The sequence below is a fragment of the Eutrigla gurnardus genome (genome assembly GCF_963514095.1).
Source record: "Eutrigla gurnardus genome assembly, chromosome: 6".
NCBI classification, from domain to species: Eukaryota; Metazoa; Chordata; class Actinopteri; order Perciformes; family Triglidae; genus Eutrigla; species Eutrigla gurnardus.
In genome coordinates this window covers 14,496,758-14,517,511 of record NC_139920.1, presented here as the reverse complement: position 1 = coordinate 14,517,511, position 20,754 = coordinate 14,496,758, and the positions used below count along the sequence as shown (strand labels likewise).

Below are 20,754 nucleotides of genomic sequence, written 5' to 3'. Positions count from 1 at the left end.
CTCTTCAGCTGCGAGTGCTCCTCGGGGGGATCTGACAATGAGTTTCCATTACAATGAGGCACAACGCAACCCTCAATAATCTCTCAAACTTTGGGTGAACAGTGAAATCACTTAAGCGTCCCAGCTGGGGGTTCCCGGAGCCGCTCGGATAGCCACGCTACAGAGCTGGGAGTATAATCCAAAAATGATTTCTGTGAAGGAAGGAGAGCCCCCCTCCTCGGTTTTGGGGGGATCGTGTAGTACGTCTGTGCGATGGGGTACTGAGCCTTTGTGGAAACTATGATGACAGGGCAATTGTAACACAGAGACACATGTCCAGCTTTTGGAACATTTCCTGAACCGAATGGGTAATTAAGGAAGGAAGATTAGCGCGTTATTCTCCATTGACGTACAATGACAACACTGTTTCCAATCGCCTTGACAGTACAGTATACGCGCATACACACCGGAGAGGACGATTAAACAAAACATGACATCAGGCCTGCTGTCCAAACAATTCAGATATTAAAGGGGTAGTCCACCAATTTGGTATTGCACTCCCACAAAGGCGACTTGTGAGAGGCCGTATGGAAAGAAGGATCCAAATCGACGGCCTTGATATCTTGATTTTAGGGTGTTGACCGCCAAACAATACTGGATCCTACATTTCCCACAATGCAAACAACAGCATAACTATTGCCGCCTGGTAAATGCCCACGTCTTTCAAACTCCATGGCCAAAATTTGTAACAAACTTTCTGTTCAAAATATCAATTAAGTCTCCAACTCTCCACTCATTTTTCATCCTTAATCTTAAAGCTGTCTTCTTGTTAAATCAAACTCCCCCGTGAGGAGTGAATCCATGTTTGATGTGACTTTGACATGCTGGGCTCGTTAGCACAATGCAGCATGGGAAACACACAGGAGGAGAGCAATGCACATGTGCTCACACAGACACACCCCCTACCCGCACAATGGCACACCTCCAGTCCAAATCCTCACATGGGTATAGATCCGGTCACTATTTAATCATAAGAGTGGCGTATTAGAAGCAGGCGCTGACACTTTTGGAGATTTTTAAAACACATATCCACAAAGCAAAAACAGTCTTTAACAGGATACTTTAAGTTTGGAAAAAGAAAAGGCTCCGGTGTTGAACCGATCCACATCGGGTACAGAACGACCCGCAAACAAATAAGAAGACACAATCAGGAGTTATTTACTTTTCCTGAATGAACAGGATCTGTTAAGAATCAATTCCAGCTTTCCGTTCACATAACGGTGACTCCGGGTTTTACAGGTAAACTCTGACAAGTCATTAAGAGTCTCGACTGCTTTCAATATAGAGAAAAAGAGTCCAAACTCACCGGAGAGGCTCTCCAGCCGTCTCGTTGGGCGCCGCCGTCTCGGTGCGTCGTCACGTTCAAACTGCACGCGCTCACACGGGGGAAGAGAGCGCGAGCGAGCGAAATAAACACAAATAAACACTCTGCCCTCGCGCGAAACGTCCTCTTTGGAATCTGCCAGCCCGTTCATGGTTCGTGGTGTTGTGTTGTCGGTCTTAACGCACTTCGTTTCCATCTGCTTAAAGTTTTCATCGATCGGTGGAGGGGACTTATTGAGACCCCCGATGTAAAAAAAAAAAAAAAAAGTAGAGACAGAGACCGTATTTGTCTCCACAACATCTCTGGTGGAAAATTGGATCACTTTACCTACAACCAGGACCCACTCCCCCCCCCTCTCCCCCCACTCGAAACGTGATGGACACATTGCGAGAAAAAGTCAAATTGCCTTAAGGAATGAATGCAAAGGAATTTCTCTGCATGAAGAACATATTTAACAAGCCTTTAAGCTGTCAGGAATGCTTTGTGGTCTGCTGGCCAAAGGGAGAGAAATATGTTAATAATGTAGGCTACTGCCATACCAAATATGGCAATATTGTTACGTCTGAGCTCTGGTGCGCATCTGGAAACGCTTAGCTCCTCGGAATAAAGGCGCTGGAAAGCCCGAAATAGACGCTGTTAAACGTATTTCTGCTCACACCTTTAGTCACAGAGAAAAAAAGCTATAGTTATTTTCAACGTGGCCACTGCAACATGCTGTAAAAAAACTGTATTTATCTAATTGTTTTCTTTTGTATCACCAAAAGCATTACTGGCACACAAATGACAGGAAGACTAATATGCACCCCTGGACATTAAATACCTACTGACATACATTTATAGTCACGTTAGAATATTTTTTGCACGTTTTCTATATATTGCCTTGTCATTTACCCTGGCATGTTTTTTTTTATGATTTTAACCACAGGATAACGGTGTTAAAACGTGGATCCACTGAATCCAGGAAGCTTTAAGATATCAGATTATCTCTTTGACTCATTTGTCTATAAAGCGAAAAGAAGAATGGAGAAAAAAAGTCACAATAAAAACACCCCAAAACTCCGCTATTTCTACAGAAAAGTCCTCTGGACGTGAGTTGATAGATGTGAGAAGCGCGCAGGGGAAGAAAATGAAAGGGGGGGATAAACAAGAAGGGAAAAATGTGAGACGGAAAAGTGTGTTCAGATGGGATCCAGGGGGGGAAAAATCCATTTGAGAAAGAAGAGAGAAGAAAAAAAAAGAGAAAGGTTTAGACAGGGTGGAGCTTAGGTCTTGGATGGAAAATGCGCCGAGAAACATTCCTGGCATAGTTTGGGAACAGTTCAGCGGGCAGCCCAGGAACGACGTCAGCTTCCCACTACGGTATAAAAGTGCGGAGGTGGCCGGACCTCAGCAGACTGCAACCACTTTACCGAGAGCTTCATCTACTCTAAAAAGGAGCCTCGAACACCAGAGACTACCAGCAAACACAAGACGACGGAGTGAGGGAATACCTAAGGACTCTTCCGAAGACAGACTATACTTTACTGGGAACAGGATTCATCTTGAACGCGCAGAAGAAACTTTTTTTTTTATCCAAGATGCTGATGCTTACTATTGTCGTTGCCTTCCTCGGAAGCCTCAATTCGGTGAGTTATTACTCTATTTAAATCTGAAGACGAACTGTAGGAGCGTTTATCATGAGAGGGAAATAAGCCAGTGATTCTTTAAACGGAATTAAATGATAGCTGTTAGTTTGCTGACATTCTGTGTGGCATGACTTGTGTTGTTCAGTCTTTAATAGAAGATTTGCTCGTTTGTTGTACAGGTCCTCTCCTCCTCTTCCTCCTCCTCCTCCTCCTGTCCCTCCGTGTGTGAGTGTCCGCTGGAGATGCCCAAGTGCGCACCCGGCGTGAGCGTCGTCCTGGACGGCTGCGGCTGCTGCAAAGTGTGCGCCAGGCAGCTGAACGAGGACTGCAGCCTGACGGAGCCTTGTGACCACACTAAAGGGCTGGAGTGTAACTTCGGGGCCAGCTTTGCTGCTGCTACTACTCGTGGCATCTGCCGAGGTATGTACAAAGATCACCCAGCCTCTAGCATGCTTTTAGTCTGAAGTTAGGGGTTGAATTAAGGGACCTGAGTGATTTCAGCCTTGTGGAATGCAGATAGGAGGAAACTTAGACTAAACCTCAAAGTACAGGCAGCCCACTGTGTAGGGGGGGGGGGGGGGGGGGGGTACTCCTCAGGCAGCCTGAAGAATTTCACAGTTTAACTGATCCCTACCTGGCAGCCATGTGATGTCTTCAGCAGACGTTTCTGACCAGAGCAGGAAATAATAACATTCCTTACCTTCTGTTTTTTCCCCCCCAGCCAAGTCAGAGGGCAGACCCTGTGAGTACAACAGCAGGATCTACCAGAACGGAGAGAGCTTCCAGCCCAACTGTAAACACCAGTGCACATGCATCGACGGGGCGGTGGGATGTGTCCCCCTGTGCCCACAGGAGCTCTCCCTGCCCAACCTGGGCTGTGCCAACCCCAGACTGGTCAAGGTGGCGGGCCAGTGCTGCGAAGAGTGGGTGTGTGACGACGGCAAAGACGCCGACATCCTGGAGAAGATCTTTGGCAAAGACATGATGACCGATGAGTTGGAAAGAGACCTCACCAACACCAACGAGCTCATTAGCATTGTGAAGGGACGACTCAAGTCTCTACCTGGTAAGAAAACACTCTTTCATCCTGGATTGTTTTTGCTTGTTTGTTTTTTATATATATATTCACAGAATATCTTAAAATATGTTGGATTTTAATGGTTTTATTCCTTTTTTTTAATCACAGCCTTCAGACCACAGCCTGAAGTCCACATGTTTGACAACCAGAAGTGCATCGTCCAAACCACGCCCTGGTCCCAGTGCTCCAAGAGCTGTGGGACGGGCATCTCCACCAGAGTCACCAACAACAACAGCGAGTGCAAGCTGGTCAAAGAGACGAGAATCTGTGAAGTGCGGCTATGCACCCAGTCACCTTACTCCAGTCTGAAGGTAAGCTCAAGCCGCTGTGACCGAATGTGGTGGAAACATGCACGATGCCCCCAAACATGTATCGCTTCTAGCCACGAGCGCACGACTAACCAGCATCTCCTTGTTGTGTTCAGAAAGGAAAGAAGTGCAGCAGAACCAAGAAGTCCAGCCAGCCGGTGAAGTACACCTACGCCGGCTGCTCCAGCTTGAAAAAGTACAGGCCCAAGTACTGCGGCGCCTGCGTGGACGGACGCTGCTGCAGCCCCCACGACACCAGAACCATCCGCGTCAAGTTCCGCTGCGAGGACGGCGAGACCTTCAACAAGAACATCATGATGATCGAGTCCTGCAAGTGCACCTACAACTGTCCCCATGCCAACGAAGCCTCTTACCCCTTCTACCGCCTCTCCAACGACATCCACAAGTTCAGAGACTGATCGGTGGAAGAAGGTCCGAAAAAACCCCCCTCGGCGAGAGAACCGGATGATCGGCAGCACTGGCGGCCAATGGCAGTCCAGATGAATGCAGGGGTGTAAATAGACTACCAATCAACTACCAGCTTCTTGTTGTAACTAGATTCCTAAGGAATCGCAGGCTTACAGCATGAGGACTCAATGAAGTGCACTGTTTGCTGTGACTACGTCAGCATTCTCACCTAAGAACTGCTTCGTATTAATGGAGCATCCGAAGTAGCTTCGTTATGGAGCAAGATGTAATTAATATTTGTACATTTATCTTTAGTCGCTGATATCAATTCACTGTGTATATTTTGATCCTTTACACCAGACATGACTCCAGACTGTAGACTTGTGCGTGCATATGTTCCGTGTGCACGCACGCAACTTCAATTAGCATACCATCCTGTATCTTAACAGCAAGACACCGAAATGGAGCCCACCATGGACTTGTTTGACAAGCGTGCCGGTTTCATTCCTTCCTGACGTGGGCATTATTGTTCATGTTTTGTGGCAGCTATTGAACTCCCTTCACGAGAAAAAAAGAAAGAAGACAAAGCGAAACATGTCAAAAGGATGAATGAATGTTTTTATTATTGTTATTAATATTATTTATCGAAAAAATGTAGCTACTTTATTTGGATATTATGTGTCATACTGGAATAAATTGTAAAATGATTTAATTTTATATGCCACAAATAAAACTGATTTATTTATGAAAATATCGCAGTGCCTGAGTTCAGTCTGTTGGAACGACACCTGCGAGCCGGCATTTAAAGACACTATTCCCCCCAGAGGACGTCCTCCTGTTATATCACCCTGTAGACCCGACAGATTCTCAGACAGATACTGTGAGCGGGGGTCAGTCCGGCATTATATAACACAACCCTTCCGGGCACTCTCTCCTGACTTTTCTCTGCTTTGGAATGCCATTTTGCAGCGAGCTAGCTTGCTTTCATTTGATCTGGCTAAGCCATACACTTGACTGATTCTGAGAGGGGGGGGGGGAGATTAAGTCCAATGAGTATGGGAGTATGCCAAGAATCTTAAGTGCTGCGCTGAATGGGTTGGGATTAGACACCATGCAAGGGGGACAATGACTATTATTGTATACAATGGGCTGTATACAAAGAATGCATTCCCGGGTAAGCTTTTTTTTTTTCTCACACAACGAACTTGGACTACCAAATTGACCTAATTCATTAGCAGTTGTCTTTCAATGTGAATCAGTTGCATTGGCTTCCGACGGCTATTTAAACTGCAGGGGTCTGCTAAACAGTTGTAAACAGCCCTGCAAGGGAGGGCTTAAGTCTGCCTTCCAGCTTCCACTTTAAGAGGCATTAAGAAATACTATTATGAGGTAGAAAAAAAAGGGGAAGGGACAGGAAACAGAGGTAACATAGCTGCGTTCTGCGGTCATAGCAGCTTCAAATTCAGTTTCCCAGCTACTGAAACAGTGTGTTGCTACCGTCTAAAACACCACTTGACTCCCGGCTCCGCCGTTTTCATGATTTGTTTACCTGAGCTCAGATTGATCCCAACATGCTTTGAGGCTGCACGTTTTATGACCCGAGGTACATGAAACGCACGTTAATACGGGATGCTTAATTAAAGAGCACAATAAGTGTCCGTCTGGAAAAGAAGGATGTGTGTGTGTTGTTTTTTTTTGGAGACGCGGGGCTTCACAGCAGATGCTTGCACCTGGTACAAATACCAACGGTGCGGTTTGAACCGGGGGTAAGGGCGAGCAGAGCTCAGGGGCAACGACAGGGAAGGGATTCTTCTTTTCTTTTTTTTTTGATCCAGGTAGAGGGAGTGGCTCAGGAATGCAGCAGTGGCTCAGAAAGCAGACATCCTGATGGGCGGCAGATGTTGGAAAATATTTCAGAGCAACATGTTCACTTTAGCGAAGACATTTTTTCCAAATATACACAAACCCTCCCGGAGCACTCGCTTGCATCCACACAAAAAAAAAGGGGGTCATTTTAACGCCACACAAACAACTATCAAAACATGTTTATCCAAAAGGTGGAAGGCTCCTCCTGCACAATTTACCCACACAGCTGCTGGAAATAAGTCTTAATCGAGTGTATTTAATAAGAGGTTGAGCATGGACACATTGCCTTTGATTGAGCTGCATACCGCACAGGATGTGCCCACTGAGGTTTTACAGATTGCTCACATGAAAGGCTCCTGAGGTTTACCTAATCACAAAGATGTGTGGCTACCCCTCGCGGCCCGGATTTGCAGTCCAAACACTTTCAGGGAGCCCACTTTTGTTTTTATTTTGCTCTTTCCCTTTCTGCCGCTGCCCCTAAAGAAGGAAATTTCCATCCCGGGCCCTTCGGAGTTCGGAAAGTGCCGTGCAATCGGACCGTCATCCGTCTTGTTGACACAATGCAGCGCACCTGGTAATGCAATGGCATCTGTGTCTTATGTGAGCAGTCCTTTCGGTCATCCGTGGCATTCCTTTATAATGTCCGGACTGGCACAGTGGCAAAGTTTTTACGAGAAGATCAGGATCATTGTGAGGAACGATAGTTCGCCAACACACAGCACAAACCTGTAAAAACTATCGCCCTCAAGCAAGCCGGGCCCCGGCAATTAAATCACTGAGTGACTACCTCATTCCCTGAACCCAAAGTGTGTTTATATGACAAAGACATTAGCATTAAAGCTTCATCAAGCACTACGTAATGCTGCACAACCAGAAGCTAACAGGATCGAGAGTGGCCATTACAACATGCTGGAAGCTGCTGAGCACTGATGTCAGCTATTTAACAGCCCCCTCGTCTAGAACCTCAGATTAATATTCACGGTTATGAGGAGCACAGGGGCAAGAAGCAAGGAGGGTTAGAGGCTGGCCACCAAGTGCACATGCAGGAGGCATTTGTTTTAAAAAGCACCATCTGCTGGAGAGAAGAGAAAAAAGCATTCTGTGTAGGAAATGTACTACACCTGCACAACTAAAAGACTCATGAAATGTCTGACAAATTATACTGCTTTGTATTTTCATATTGAATGTTAAAGTCGTCGCCAAAACAAAGGCGATGTAAAAGACATCCATCTGCCAAATCCTGACAGGGTGGGGTCCCTCTGACACACACAGCGACAGTGATGCAAGTCTCCCGACACACCCATCAGATCCTCGCCTGCAATTACGGGAGGATAACTGATGAGCAGGCTTAGGGGATAATCAGAGGCGATTCCCTCCCAGGCTGTTTGGATTGTCCAGGCGGTCCCCGGAGGGCCACTGGCTACTGGAGTGGTTATTTAGTCAAACAAGCTGAGCATTGATGGGAGAGGCAACGCTGAGTCTTTGGGCGTCTTGATTCTCAGCCCAATGGAGACAATGCTGGACTGTATAATCTCCAAGGGGGCACATACCGTCAACAGCTGAGCTAATGTTGGCATACGCTGCTTTCGCCATGGTTTAACATGAACAGACCCATGAGATCACACAATCAGCCGCTGTCATTTCGCCGCCAATTCCTTAAAATGTTTTTAATGGATTTTAACAGCAGCTCATTTCTTTTTACAACCAAGATTTCCTCCTAAAAGGGCTAAAATGTGAGAAAGCATGGACATAAAATGTGGATCCTGGATATAAAGGCCTAAATGCAGAGGTGGTATTTATTTTACTTCCTTCTTTGTGTTTCATTATAATGGACTGTGTTCCCCACTTAAAGTGACTGAAATAATTGCAAGTTTAGTTAAGAAAGTTTAAGTATAATAAATCTACCACGACAATTTAAGGTTTAAAAAGTTTTTTTTTGCTGCATTTTCAATTGCGGCCCAACTCCAAACTTGAATATACATAGCTTTTAATGTATACATACAATCCATTATTGTCAAGAAGCTTATGATATTCCATCATCTGTAGATTTATAAAGTATATAATGACATTTAAATGTGACCCTTGTGCCCACTTCTTTCTAAAAAAACAACTACTGCCTTCCATGTTCTATGTAGCTATGCTAACATTAGACAATCCTTTGTATTTTAGCATGCTTGTCACCTAAATGCAGAGAAGCTATGTTCATTTCTCTCACAGATCATTTATGCCATTACACTCACGGACATTTAAAAATGTGATTTGAACTTCTGAGCCGTTGTGGGCCTCAGGATCAGGGTTTTGCTGACGTTCCTATGTAACATTAAGTGACAAGAGTGATTTATTTTCCTACTTTTGTGTCTCTCTCATGCTGGGAAATTGCAGCCTGGTTTCCACTATTATGAAGGGATAAGGGCTAGTCATTACATCGCCACCCTTTCTTCCCCATAACACAATTTCCCATTTCTTCTGCATCTTTTAATCTTTAAAGCCAACAATGGAAATGTAGCTAATGAATGGCAACTATGACTCCCGGCTTCAAGCACTTAACAAAAAGTGCCCGTTGGCCTCCCTTCGTCACACACTGCAATTAAGTGACCACACAAAGAACAAATATAAATGTAAAGAAAGAACCAGATGTTACGCCAGAGGTCAAAATCATTCACACAATAGATGGTAGCACGCAGAGTGATGACGTCCATGATGTCGCACAAGTGAAAGAATTGACGTTGAGCGTTTTATCCCAGGTGGGATGACTATTCCCTTCCAGCATATTCTAGGCCTGCCCCAGAGTTTCTGCCCAATTGGAAACATCAAGAGCACATTTGCAGAAAGGTGGTCAACGGGGTCAGATTCTTGAAACACGTCAACTTCCCCGGCTTCGTTCAATACGGAGGAGCAGCTGTTTCAAACCAAGGTTCTACTTGATATCTGAGGGCCATTAATTCATGTTAAGAAATTCTATGTATAGGCTACAAATTAAGTTTGAAATGTAGGTGTATATTGACTCTTAAATATTTGAACTAGGCTACTTCACATGGACTGTACTGTGTCTCATTACAACTGCATCATACTGAACCAAACTTTACCTCGGGACATGACCAGACAGTTTGGAGCCTTTTTGCAACCCTCTCTCTCTCCCAAAAATGACTTACAAATATGATGCTGTGTGTTGGGGCAAGCCCAGTTGATGGATGCCTATTCAGTGTTGCTTTATCTCACACAATAGCTCCCAATACGTTCTACTAGAGAGGAGGCATTCGATGTCCCAAACGGGGGTTTTTGTAGTCAGCCGTCAGTCCACCGAGGCCCTCTGCCTTCACCTGCCCCTCAACTAACACACTAGACCCACAAGTACAAGCTGGCCTGGTTCAATGAGCTGGACCTGGTCAATCTCTCCCAAAAACAATGCTCTTTGAATCTTGTTTACTGTGTCATTTTACCAATCAAACTATAAATCCTCCTGCATGTTCGTAAATGGAAGAGGTTCGTACATAGCTAGGCTGAAGCAACAGGAAGCAAAGTCTTGCGAGGTTCAATGACAGGTGCTCGAAAAACGACTCCAACACGATAACTGGAGGCTGATACTAAAAGAATAACAGACAATAAGCAGGCTGTGTTGGTTCGGACTGTCAGATTGACACAAGCCAGAAGAAAGGGAACAAGTGAATCACTTCCTCAAACAACTTAGCGATCGGTCTCCGAGGTGACAACATCTGCGGTCTGTTTGTACCGAAGTTGTTTATCCGAAGAGCAGGATGAATTAAGTCGGGCAAAGACTCTCCATCTCAATCTGTCCTAAAGAGTGATTTAATAAGTTGGTAACACACAATTACACAAGTCCTTGCATGTAAATGAGTATGGACTTACGAGGGAAATCTTTTGAAAAAAATCACAATGTAATGTTTTTGTTGACCAAAGACAACTTGTAGCATCACAAAACAACTGATTTCAGGTATAAAAATAGCCCCAATAAGCTCAACACTGAACAGGCTGTAGAAATCCTCTGGTACAGCATTTCTGTTAAGAAAAAAACAGATGGCCTCATTTAGTAGTACTTGTCCGTGTTTGGAACGGTGAGATAAGTGAAACATCGGTTGAATGTCAATTCAAAATGTGAAATACGCATGCAAAGGTTGTAGATGAGAAAGTGTTTGATTTTGACCGCTAGAGAACTTTTCCGTGCATTTTTTGGAGGTTCTGCCTGATAAATGATTCTTAGTGTGCCTAATGACAACCACCCGTGTGGGTGACATCACTTTGGAAACATGATGTTTGCGCTTCGCTACCTGCCTTCTCCCGATGCAGAGTTCTGCCATCAATGGCCTGTTTCTGGATAAGGCCACCACAGCAGCGGCGTGTCCCGGAGCTGGTCTCATAAAATACCAGCTCTGCACGCAGCGCAATTGAGCCCTGCCCACCAAATCAAGACTAATTAAGTGCAAACCAACTACAGAAATTTCAAAGGGCAACTTACTCAAATTGGAGGAATTATTTCCAATGCCTGTTCTCCACAGCCTAAAAAAAGCTCACATTTACTTTTAACAGCAAGCAGAAACCAAAGCAGAGCTTTTGTGTGGTCGCGCTGAGTAACTTTATTGAGATAGAAAATTAAGAGACCTGCTAAAATAAAATGGGTGGTAATTCAATGCAGGCAAACCCATGACAAATAGCGCAACAGATGTGCGGGGACCAGAGGTTACTACTTTGTCATCGACTTGGCGATGTTGCTTTTGTTTCGAAACAGTACAAAGTGTATTAGGCAGCTCAAAAGTGCCGTTTTTGGCTCTGCATGAACAAAAGATTTTGAATCAGTATCACCAAAACGCTCACTACTGTGGCTGGCTGGCGTGAGAAGGCTGAACGCTGGCTGGGACACATCGTCCCTGTTGCTTCTTTAAAGGAATAGATGGACACTTTGGGAAATTAGCGTGTCTGCTTGCTGAGACGGAGAGGAGGTATAGGCTTTGGACTGAGTCAAACAAGATGTTTCCCTCCGTTTGCAGTCTTTTGCTAGTTATTAAGTCTTGTATTAGACAAATAGTAGAGTGTTACGGTTATTATTTCCCCAAAATGTCAAGTCAATTCATTATACGTCTGCAAAATTGAAAGATGTCAGCCCATTTTTGTACATTTTTCAGAGGAGTGTGTATGGGGTCCAAGAAAAACGTTGCATGTAAAACATGTCTGCCACAAAAACAGAAGCAGTGCTTTAGGCTGATGAGGTTTATCCAGCAAAAATGGCTCCTAAAGGACAAGGAATAAATGAGTTGGGGGATCTCTGAGTCCTCCCTCGCAGAGGGATGCGCAGTCAGATGTGAAATCATCGCCTCTGACTGCAAAAGGGTGGAAAGTGCGTCATCACAGGCCAGACATCAAAGAAAAGACTGTCCATAGGGGTTAACATCCAAGAGAGGTTAGCAGAGGTTATAAAAACAGGCCCAGCCAATGAGCCATACTGTCAGTTATTACTGGCACTCTGTTGTCGTCATAAACTAAGTAACTATTATAAGGATTGCCTCTACGCACCGTGTGCGTAACAACATTCACACAAGGCGACACCCCAGAGGTGTCAGAAAACTGAGCATGTCAACATGAACTTTTATTGGTCGATGGAAAAATGAGCCTAATGGCCTTACGGATGCTTCACCAGAAAGGCAACAGTTGTTGAACTTCAAAAGGCGGAGGCACAGTGAGGTGCCGCTTTGCTTCAGTTTTCAATTAAAACAACAGTGAGGGACACGTGACCTCACGAGTGTTAAACACAAAGGCGTCTTTTTAACCGCTGAGCTTTATGATAACAACGCATTTTTATAGAGCGTTCAAGATACACGAGACATTAAAAAAAACGTCATAGCTAAAAACTGCACTAAAGGCATGAAGTATAAAGACTTTCAATTAAGAGCATTTGTTCACAAACGGCTTTATAATGACATTTATTAACAGTAGAGTAGCTATTCAACTAGATCACATGATCATTATATCACATGATCTTCACCAGCAGATGGATGTTGCCTTCTTGGAAATATAGATGCACAAAGTTAAATTTCTTTCCCCACTATTAGGAAAAGCTTATACATTTGTTTTCAAAGTGCACACAATTGACCTTGGAACCAGGAATTGACAAAACAATGTCTATGTTCCAGAGATTTTTATCACATCAGAGGTTCACTATGAACAGATAAGTGTGATAAAAATGATCGAAAACTCCAGAACAGCTTAAAACTTTAAGATAAATCACAAACTTTGAAAGTGAACTGATAAATACCGATGAGACTACCTAAAAAGAGCTATTTTGTTATGTTTGTTCTAATACTAGTGTCGGAATCCTCCAAGTGAGAGCAACAGAAAAACAGAAATGCAAACAGATTGTAAAAAAAATGTCTTTATTTAAGAAAGCACACTTCCAGACAGATTAAACCTAAATTCTAAAGATATTCTAAAGATTAATATTGAAATGATACCATACATATACAATATACATTGTTCTTGTTCCTTAAAACAAAATCTATTTTAAAGAACTGAAAACACTGTCGGGTTGCATTGGTCCAGGACAGGAAGGCATCAATCTCCGTGGGAGTGGACCAATGAGTGAACATGTGGGCATTATCACTCCAGCCCAGAGCTATCAGCAGCATTAGCTGACTCATTGTTATCATGACAGTGATGGGCATGAACAAGCCCCGACTCTTTCACAGCATCTCCCTTAGTCACGCTGACCTGAGTGCTCTTTTCTGACAGCTGATCTGTGTCACCGTGTTTATTAATACCATCATCACCATTAAGGTCCTGGCGGTCTGCTGGTCGGTCTTTAATCTCCTCCATGTCATTAGCAGGGCTTTTGGCGCCATCACAGCTCCCAGCTAATGGGGTATTTTCTTCAGCATTTCCTTCCTCCTGCTCGTCCTCCTCTTTCTCTTCATCACTACTGTCAGTGATCTCTCCCTCCTCTAGATCGCCATGCCCTGCTTCCTGCTTGGCTCTTTTTACTTGCGGGAGTTTGCTTTCGGGGCTGGTCTCTGGGGATCCTGTCCAGATGTTGGTTCCCACTGGGGGGCAAGCTCCTTTTAGGGATGGTGAAACTCGGATCGCATCATCCTCCGCTCGGTTCACCCCATCCTTCTTTGTTGCAACACCATTGCGGGTCGAGGCAGGTTCAGCTGAAACAACATGGCCCCATTTGCATAGAAAAAGCGTGATTAAACACGGTTCAGGCAACAGTAAAATTTGTACATGCCCAAATGTATACACAAGTGTTTAGAGCGGTCAGTTGCACAAAGACTGTTGGAGCACAGCTGGGGTCATGCTTGAACCGAAATGGTGAGAAAGAGAGGAAGAGGGGAGAGAGGAAGAATGCAGACAGTTTGGGGAATGATGACGGTACGGTTTGGCTCCATGCTGGTTTCCTGGACGAGGCAACGTGCCAAGCAATTAGTTATGCAATAAAGTAGGGTGGACATGTATGAAAGAAACGCTGCAGAATAAATGACTCGGAGAACGATAATTGTGAATTATCAGCAATTACTCCTTAGCATGCTCTCCCCGCAGTCTGCATCATTAGAAAAGGCATGAGTCAATTTATGTAAAATTCACATTAAATCTCGGACACATTCACATTGGACCTATTGAAATGGCTATCCAACTGAGACTTTAATATGAATGATTAAGGCAATTCAGATTTTCTTCTTTGTGCGTAACACGAGACAATTAAAATAAAAGCAATGCCTGCCTCTCATTATCCATTTAACGTCAAGGCTCCACTATTTTTTTACTTTATAAAGTTGATGTGAATTAGCAAACACATGTTAAGATTTATGGCAGATGACAAACGTATGCCGTGTTCACATCAAACATGAAGCAAATTTGCGCTTCGCGTTGGGAGAGGAGGAGGGGGCTTACGTCTGTGTAGGCACCAATGTTTCATCAATCATGCCTGAATTAACCACTAGTGCTGCTTTGTACGTGTTGTCAAGTCATATGCTGGGAGACCAAACGGAGTCCTGTGTGGGTCGGCTGGTTTACCACTGCTGCATGAACCCAAATTAAAAAATTTTTCCTGAGATTTAATAAAAAAAATCACAAGACAATGTGAAAAAGTTTGTCCACAAGATGAAAAGCAAACTTTTAAAATGCTTGTTCTATCAGTGCTAGGGTATGCTAACATTGTAGCTGCTCCATCAACAGTCAAAATATTGTAATCTAGGCATAAATACGGCAGTGACATTGTTGTTTTTACCATAGACAGTCTATGATTTATACGCATACATTTAAGCAGTTTTGTCCGGCGTCCATACAAATGTGAGCTACTATTGTAGCACGCTGGGAGACCACAGACAGACACAATATTTGTTTCCTCCATTTCCCATTTAGTGACATCAGTGACAACAGGAGGAGAATCTCAACATTGACTTTGTATGCAGTTAGTTTGATGTGAACACAGCATCCGACTTAGTTATTCGTATTGTGGTAATCTAGTCATTAGAGGCCTGTTAATAAATCTTTAGGTTACTTGCATCCAATTTTCAGAGAAGCATTCACTCCTGTACGCCACCCATGTGGCTGTCAATCGTGGTGTCCATTGGTTTGACTACACCTAGCAAGCTAGTGAGAGAAGCCTGCAGTCCCGCACATGTCCCACAGTGAGAAATACAAAAGAATGCTGTGAATTAATTGCATTTGGACTTGAGAGAATAAATCTAATTTTTTTGTTTACAAATTGTACATAACTTAGTACTTAAACCCTTTCTCTGTCTGGTAAGCATATAAAAAAGGGTAGGTACATTTCAAATAGTGATATCAAAAGGTAGTTTAACAATCTGACCCAAATAACAGGTACATGTGTCATCAAACAGATGCCTGAGTCGGCCTCGCCTCGCTGAATGTAGTTTAAGCCACAATACTTTACGGCTGCATGCTTGGAGCCTGCTGGCTCCTCATCATCCCTTTATCCTTGTTGGATATGCCGCTGCTACAGTGTCCGATTGCAGTTTATCACTTCCTGCCCAGCTTCCCAAGCCATGGCATTCTCAATTATCAGGATGTTTCTCTGTGGCTGACATTACAGCAACACAGTGTGGCACCATGGCCTTATCAGTGAAAACACACATGCACTCAGACAGGCTGAATGAGGCAATTTAAGTCTGACAGTGCAATGACTACTTACTAACACCACTGCGATATCAACAGTTTGAACACACTGTGCACATTTGAGTGGGAGCAAAAGGCTGTTTGCTTGCTTCATGATATGCAGTTCTAGTTTGTCCTGATACTTTTTGGCCTGAAACATCGAGCAGTGGAAGAGACAAACAGGTGAGAAAAGCCACAGGCTGATCTCCCGTTTTCTCTTCTTTGGTTATTTCACAACTCATAAGGTCACCGTTCAAATGTAAGACATGTTTGATCCTCTTTTTGGCCACTGTCACTGTTGAGGTGAAGGTTGTGGTTGTGGTTGTGGTTGTGTGTGTGTGTGTGTGTGTGTGTGTGTGTGTGTGTGTGTGTGTGTGTGTGATGCTGTGCAGACATCCCTCATTTCCGTTGGGGTAGCATGTTGCCATAGTGAAAAATAAGGGAGCCGGGAGTCTCAAAGTCTCAGCTGGAGAAAACCAGGACATGATATAATGCTGTTGGAACCGGGGAAGTGGAAAGGGGTTGGCATTTTGGGGCTACGTAGGGTTTTCACTCTAGCCATATGTCCACCCTTTTGTTTAATCACAGAAAACAGGTGAAAAAAAGAAGCATCAAGCTGAATATAGTGATGACGAAATGACTGTTTGCCAATAAAGCATTAGTAGGTTAGTGTCGGGGCAGCAATTAGCATGCAGGAAGAACACAAATTCACAACATTTAAGGGCATTTTTACCTGGTCCTTTTAGTGGATACTCCTTCCAATGATCTCGGAGCACAACATGCAGCACAGGATATTCAATCAGTGTTTTATAGCTCAGGTTGTCCCTGAGGGTCTTGTAAATGTCCAACTCATGGTACCTATTTCAGATAAAATTGAAGGACAAAAAGAGGCGATTACAAGATAACTCAGTTATAGCATGCTGGTTAAATGATTGACTTTAGGCTCATTGGATGTAATTTCAAGTTTGCAACAAAGACAGAGCAAGAAAATGGCCACTGTTGTTGAAACTCTTTACTGGCAACTGCTGCTCTTTATTTAAGGCCGCCTGTGTCACGTTGACGGCTGGGAATCTTTTGGGGATCGATAGAGATTTGAGTCATGGTTTGGCGCACTGAAAATCCTGCTTGATGCCTGTCTCATGAGATGTAAACTCGACTTTACCAAAAATCAACAACATATCTCACATAGAGCGTGTCTCTTACCCCTCCTTTAGCTCTTTGTATGAGATGACATCAGTCTCGTCTTGTCTCTAAGTAATCCTGTCATGCATTAGGGATGGTCATAAATCATGAGACTAAATAGTTAACAGGATTGTTGGGAGACAAGGCTTGCCTCTACATTCAACTGATTCAGGACCATCCAGAAGGCTGTCATCACCAAAATATGAGGGATTGTATATTTTGGTTGTATACAATCACTGGCATCACCCCCAACAACTGTCAAACCTGTGCCAGACTGAAGATTGTGGAGCCATTGTTTGTTTTGCTAAAAGCACAAGTAGACTGAGAAACCGCCCAGGTAGACACCATCCCAAAGCCAATCAAAGTACTCTGCTATTGTGTGACAATGACAGGTCTCTACTGGCGGGCTCAGTTGCTCTGAGGTGGCCTAAAGATAATTTTGCACGATACCACAAATAGACAGCAAACTGTGCTGGCACTTCCTGCAGGACAGGATAAAGAAAAGAAGGGATAGCCTGTGGCCTTTCTTACCACAATACAACAGATGGTTGCAGAGTATTTCTGTCCCACCTCCACATCAGAAGAGTAGAAACACTAAAATCCTGCTTGTTAAGCTGCTACTGTATATGCAAAGTCATTTAAGAAAGTAGGATATCTACATCAGGGACTGCACCCATTTGCAATGGGCATAACAGTAAAAAACTATTTCCATTTCATTTGTTTTATGTATAAGTTGTATTAAATTAAATGAATATTTTTTTTGTGGATACACAAAATAAACAAAATTGTGTTTTGAGGGTGGATGGCAAAGCAGATTGCAGTTCCTTGTGGTTGTTGATGCAATTGTTAAACTTCTGGCAATTTCTAGAGAAGTGACTGGTTGACTCAAGAACACACATCTGGTCTCTATATAGTGTACTTGGACAGAACAGACGGCAAGACGGATGTTATCCATTGAGGTTTCTTTTTTTTCCCCACTGCAAATATTTTAATTCTAATTAGACATTATTGTGATAACAAATAATAATTTCAAACACTCAAGATTAATTTACTGCAAAAACAAACTGGGCATGGCCATTGGTGCTTGCTACTTGCTACCAGCCTTTTTTTTTTTCTTTCAATTGACTCACTGTAACATATTTTAAGAGAGATACAAAGTCTTGTTTGGATTCATGTGGTCTCTGGACACTATTTGCATGGTGCTGGCTGCAAAAGGATTCCATGTGAATCGTGTGATTTATTCATATCAGCTTTTGTTGTTGTTGCCAATCATGTCCTCAGTGTTATGTGTCCTTATGTAATAAGATGACAACCTGTTGGTACGAGAATATGCAGATCTCTGAAACAAAAGTGATTTTGAGCATAATGTTTCACAGTCCGTCCCCGGTGACACCACATGTTGTGCAAGTGCTTTTAATGTTTATTTCTCAGCCATTTTAGTATGATGGAGGTGTGCTTAGGTTTTGTCTTTGTTCCCCTCCCCCCTTGCCCTATGTCTCTCTCACCTTGCCTAACTTCCATGCTCCTGTCCTTAGGATCATGGCTGCCTGCCTCATCACCCTTACAAGCCCGCCAGCCAGCTCACCCAGTTTGCCAACTCCTGGATTACTGTCCCACTCTCAGCCTAACTCCTCTGCCAGCCCCATTCCTTCTCACCCGCCAAGCCTTCAATAAACTCTGTCTCCCCCTGACCAGCTGTAGCTTGAGTCTCAGCCTTAACTCGTGACAAAATGCTAGACATTTTATTGTTGCAGTCACCCATCACTCTCCATAGTGTCAACTTTTTTTGCATAGGCTTATGCATCTTACATTCCCACTTTTGGACAGAAGAGGAGACATGTCTGAACCACCAGTACTTTGAGGAGAAACTATCCAAAAGTGAGTCATTATCTCTCCATTTGACCAATCAGCGCTCGTCATCCTCACTATGACTGCATGCGTTTCGCCTTGCCTCCGAGTGTGAGCGCTCAGAACACATAGTGCAAGTATTACTACAATCAACTCTGTGACACTGAACAATTACGCAATGTAATCTGCTTACTAAGTAACAATACCCCAAACCAGCCCAACATTGCAGGAGACCTGAAGGAGCATCTGCTGCACAGAAACAAAGTTGAAACATCGCTTTAGGGCAAGCTGAGGGAGAGCAAATAGGCAGGCTCAGGAGGGCTAAGGAGAGGGTTTGCCGCAAATATGTGGGAGAAAGCACTGCTTGGACGGGACAGAAACATCACTGTCTGATGGGTCCACAACACTGGTTATAAAACTGAACGTACAGACACACACAGTGGTTTCCTTTGTAAAAACAGCATCTCTACTTCTGGCACATTAACAGGCTGACTGAGAGGAAAAGAAGAGGTGAGGTATGGGAGCAAAAGGCATCCTCTGGATCTCAGGAGTGGGATGAATTAAGAAAATAAACATTGACAAATAACACAAACAAACATCCAGGAGGGTGTGAATGGTTCTCTTGATGCACAGTCTGTCTCCTTTCCAGTAAGAGAGTGTTGACTGGTTACACAGCTATGTTTAGTTTCACACAAGCGCTCCTTTATTGGAGTAGCTTGATATTCCAGTAGACGTTCAAAAACAAAAACATGCAGTCATGCCCTTTGTGTTGCACTTAGCAACGGCCTCTAAGTAACCATGACTATTGGCGCTCATGACTTCATAACATTAATAGATTTCAAAATGAGGGGCTCTCTTTTAAGACTGCATCATTTAAACACATGAAGGCCCCTTTGTGGTTGCTATGCTTTGACCTTGTATGGAACCCTTAAAACGGGATGTGAACTCAGTCTGCGAGGGCCCCTCTTCTTATTAGAGCTATAGTGAGTAGCCACGGTCCCGTTATGTAACTGGACCTAGTTAATGGAAGATAATACATTTGTTGGACAAGCAGCCCAATTTTGCCCTACTTCCATTCATCCATCCTCAATATCATGTTGACAATAAACACTTACTAAGAATTGAATTGCAGACTTACAGTCATTCATTAAAACAACCCATAATCTAGCTATTAAGCTATGACAGGCAAAGGTTACTGAGAAGAGAATGTGAGAGATTTATGCAAAGCACTTACTCACTATCACAGACTTGACAGGACAGAGTCAAAACATTCTTTCTCCAAAGTCTGCTTGACGACTATAACTGTATCGGGCTAATGGCTGGTATGACTCATTTATAAAACATTCTCCCGGAAACGGGTAACACTGTTTCGTTGGTGATAAGAACCTACACACCTCACCTTGGCGTGACTATTTCATGTGGTACCACCCCTGCTCAGTAACACTAGCTGAAAAGAAACAAACAAGATGGCTACTATGAATTAGGAGAGCTACAATGCCAGGATGAAAATAAAGTATAATTGTGCCATAAAGCAGAGAAAATAACAGTACATTAAATAAAGCCTGAGGAGAGAGCCTGATGTAACAAGTGTGGCTATTCCTCCCTTCTTTTTTTAATCATTTTCAGGCACAAACAGTGAGAGAACATGGGCGGGATAAAGATCACATATATTATAGGCTCATGTGATTGATCACATTGTAGTCTTAAAGGTAATTCCTTGTTTTATTTTGAAGCAATATTTGACAGAGTGAACAAACTCATAAGATACACAATAGAATGTTTTGTTCTCAGTGGAAATGTTCTAAAATTGTTGGTTTTATTTAGAGAAAACCTTTTGTTTCTTAACAGCATACGCCCTCATCACTCTACATTGCTTCTCATTGCTTTAGCTAGCAGTCAGTAAAAAAAAAAGAAGCTTTGCAGTGGTTTGTGCAGTTGATTTGCATAGCAGAT

The 20,754-nt window shown here is 43.5% G+C and overlaps 3 protein-coding genes across 3 annotated transcripts in view; 1 reads left to right on the top strand and 2 right to left on the bottom strand.

The window, feature by feature from the left end:
* Window positions 1-1,529, bottom strand: part of ddah1 (dimethylarginine dimethylaminohydrolase 1) — a 77,723-nt gene extending 76,194 nt beyond the window's left edge. The window contains exon 1 of the mRNA XM_084011310.1: window positions 1,346-1,529. The gene's annotated coding sequence lies outside the window, so the exon portion shown is untranslated. The remainder of the gene's footprint in view (window positions 1-1,345) is intronic.
* A 1,190-nt stretch (window positions 1,530-2,719) lies between these two features.
* On the top strand, window positions 2,720-5,537 carry ccn1 (cellular communication network factor 1). The gene is made up of 5 exons (XM_084011818.1): window positions 2,720-2,988; window positions 3,168-3,408; window positions 3,710-4,054; window positions 4,175-4,377; window positions 4,491-5,537. Exons 1-5 carry the CDS (start codon window positions 2,941-2,943, stop codon window positions 4,791-4,793), a joined length of 1,140 nt encoding a protein of 379 aa, XP_083867944.1. The 5' UTR covers window positions 2,720-2,940; the 3' UTR covers window positions 4,794-5,537.
* Window positions 5,538-13,019: 7,482 nt separating this feature from the next.
* The window catches only part of znhit6 (zinc finger HIT-type containing 6), a 28,924-nt gene continuing 21,189 nt past the window's right edge, over window positions 13,020-20,754 (bottom strand). The window contains exons 9-10 of the mRNA XM_084011051.1: window positions 16,505-16,629; window positions 13,020-13,805 (exon numbers count right to left, since the gene is read on the bottom strand). Coding sequence (XP_083867177.1) covers window positions 13,255-13,805; window positions 16,505-16,629 — 676 coding nt within the window. The 3' untranslated portion in view covers window positions 13,020-13,254. The remainder of the gene's footprint in view (window positions 13,806-16,504; window positions 16,630-20,754) is intronic.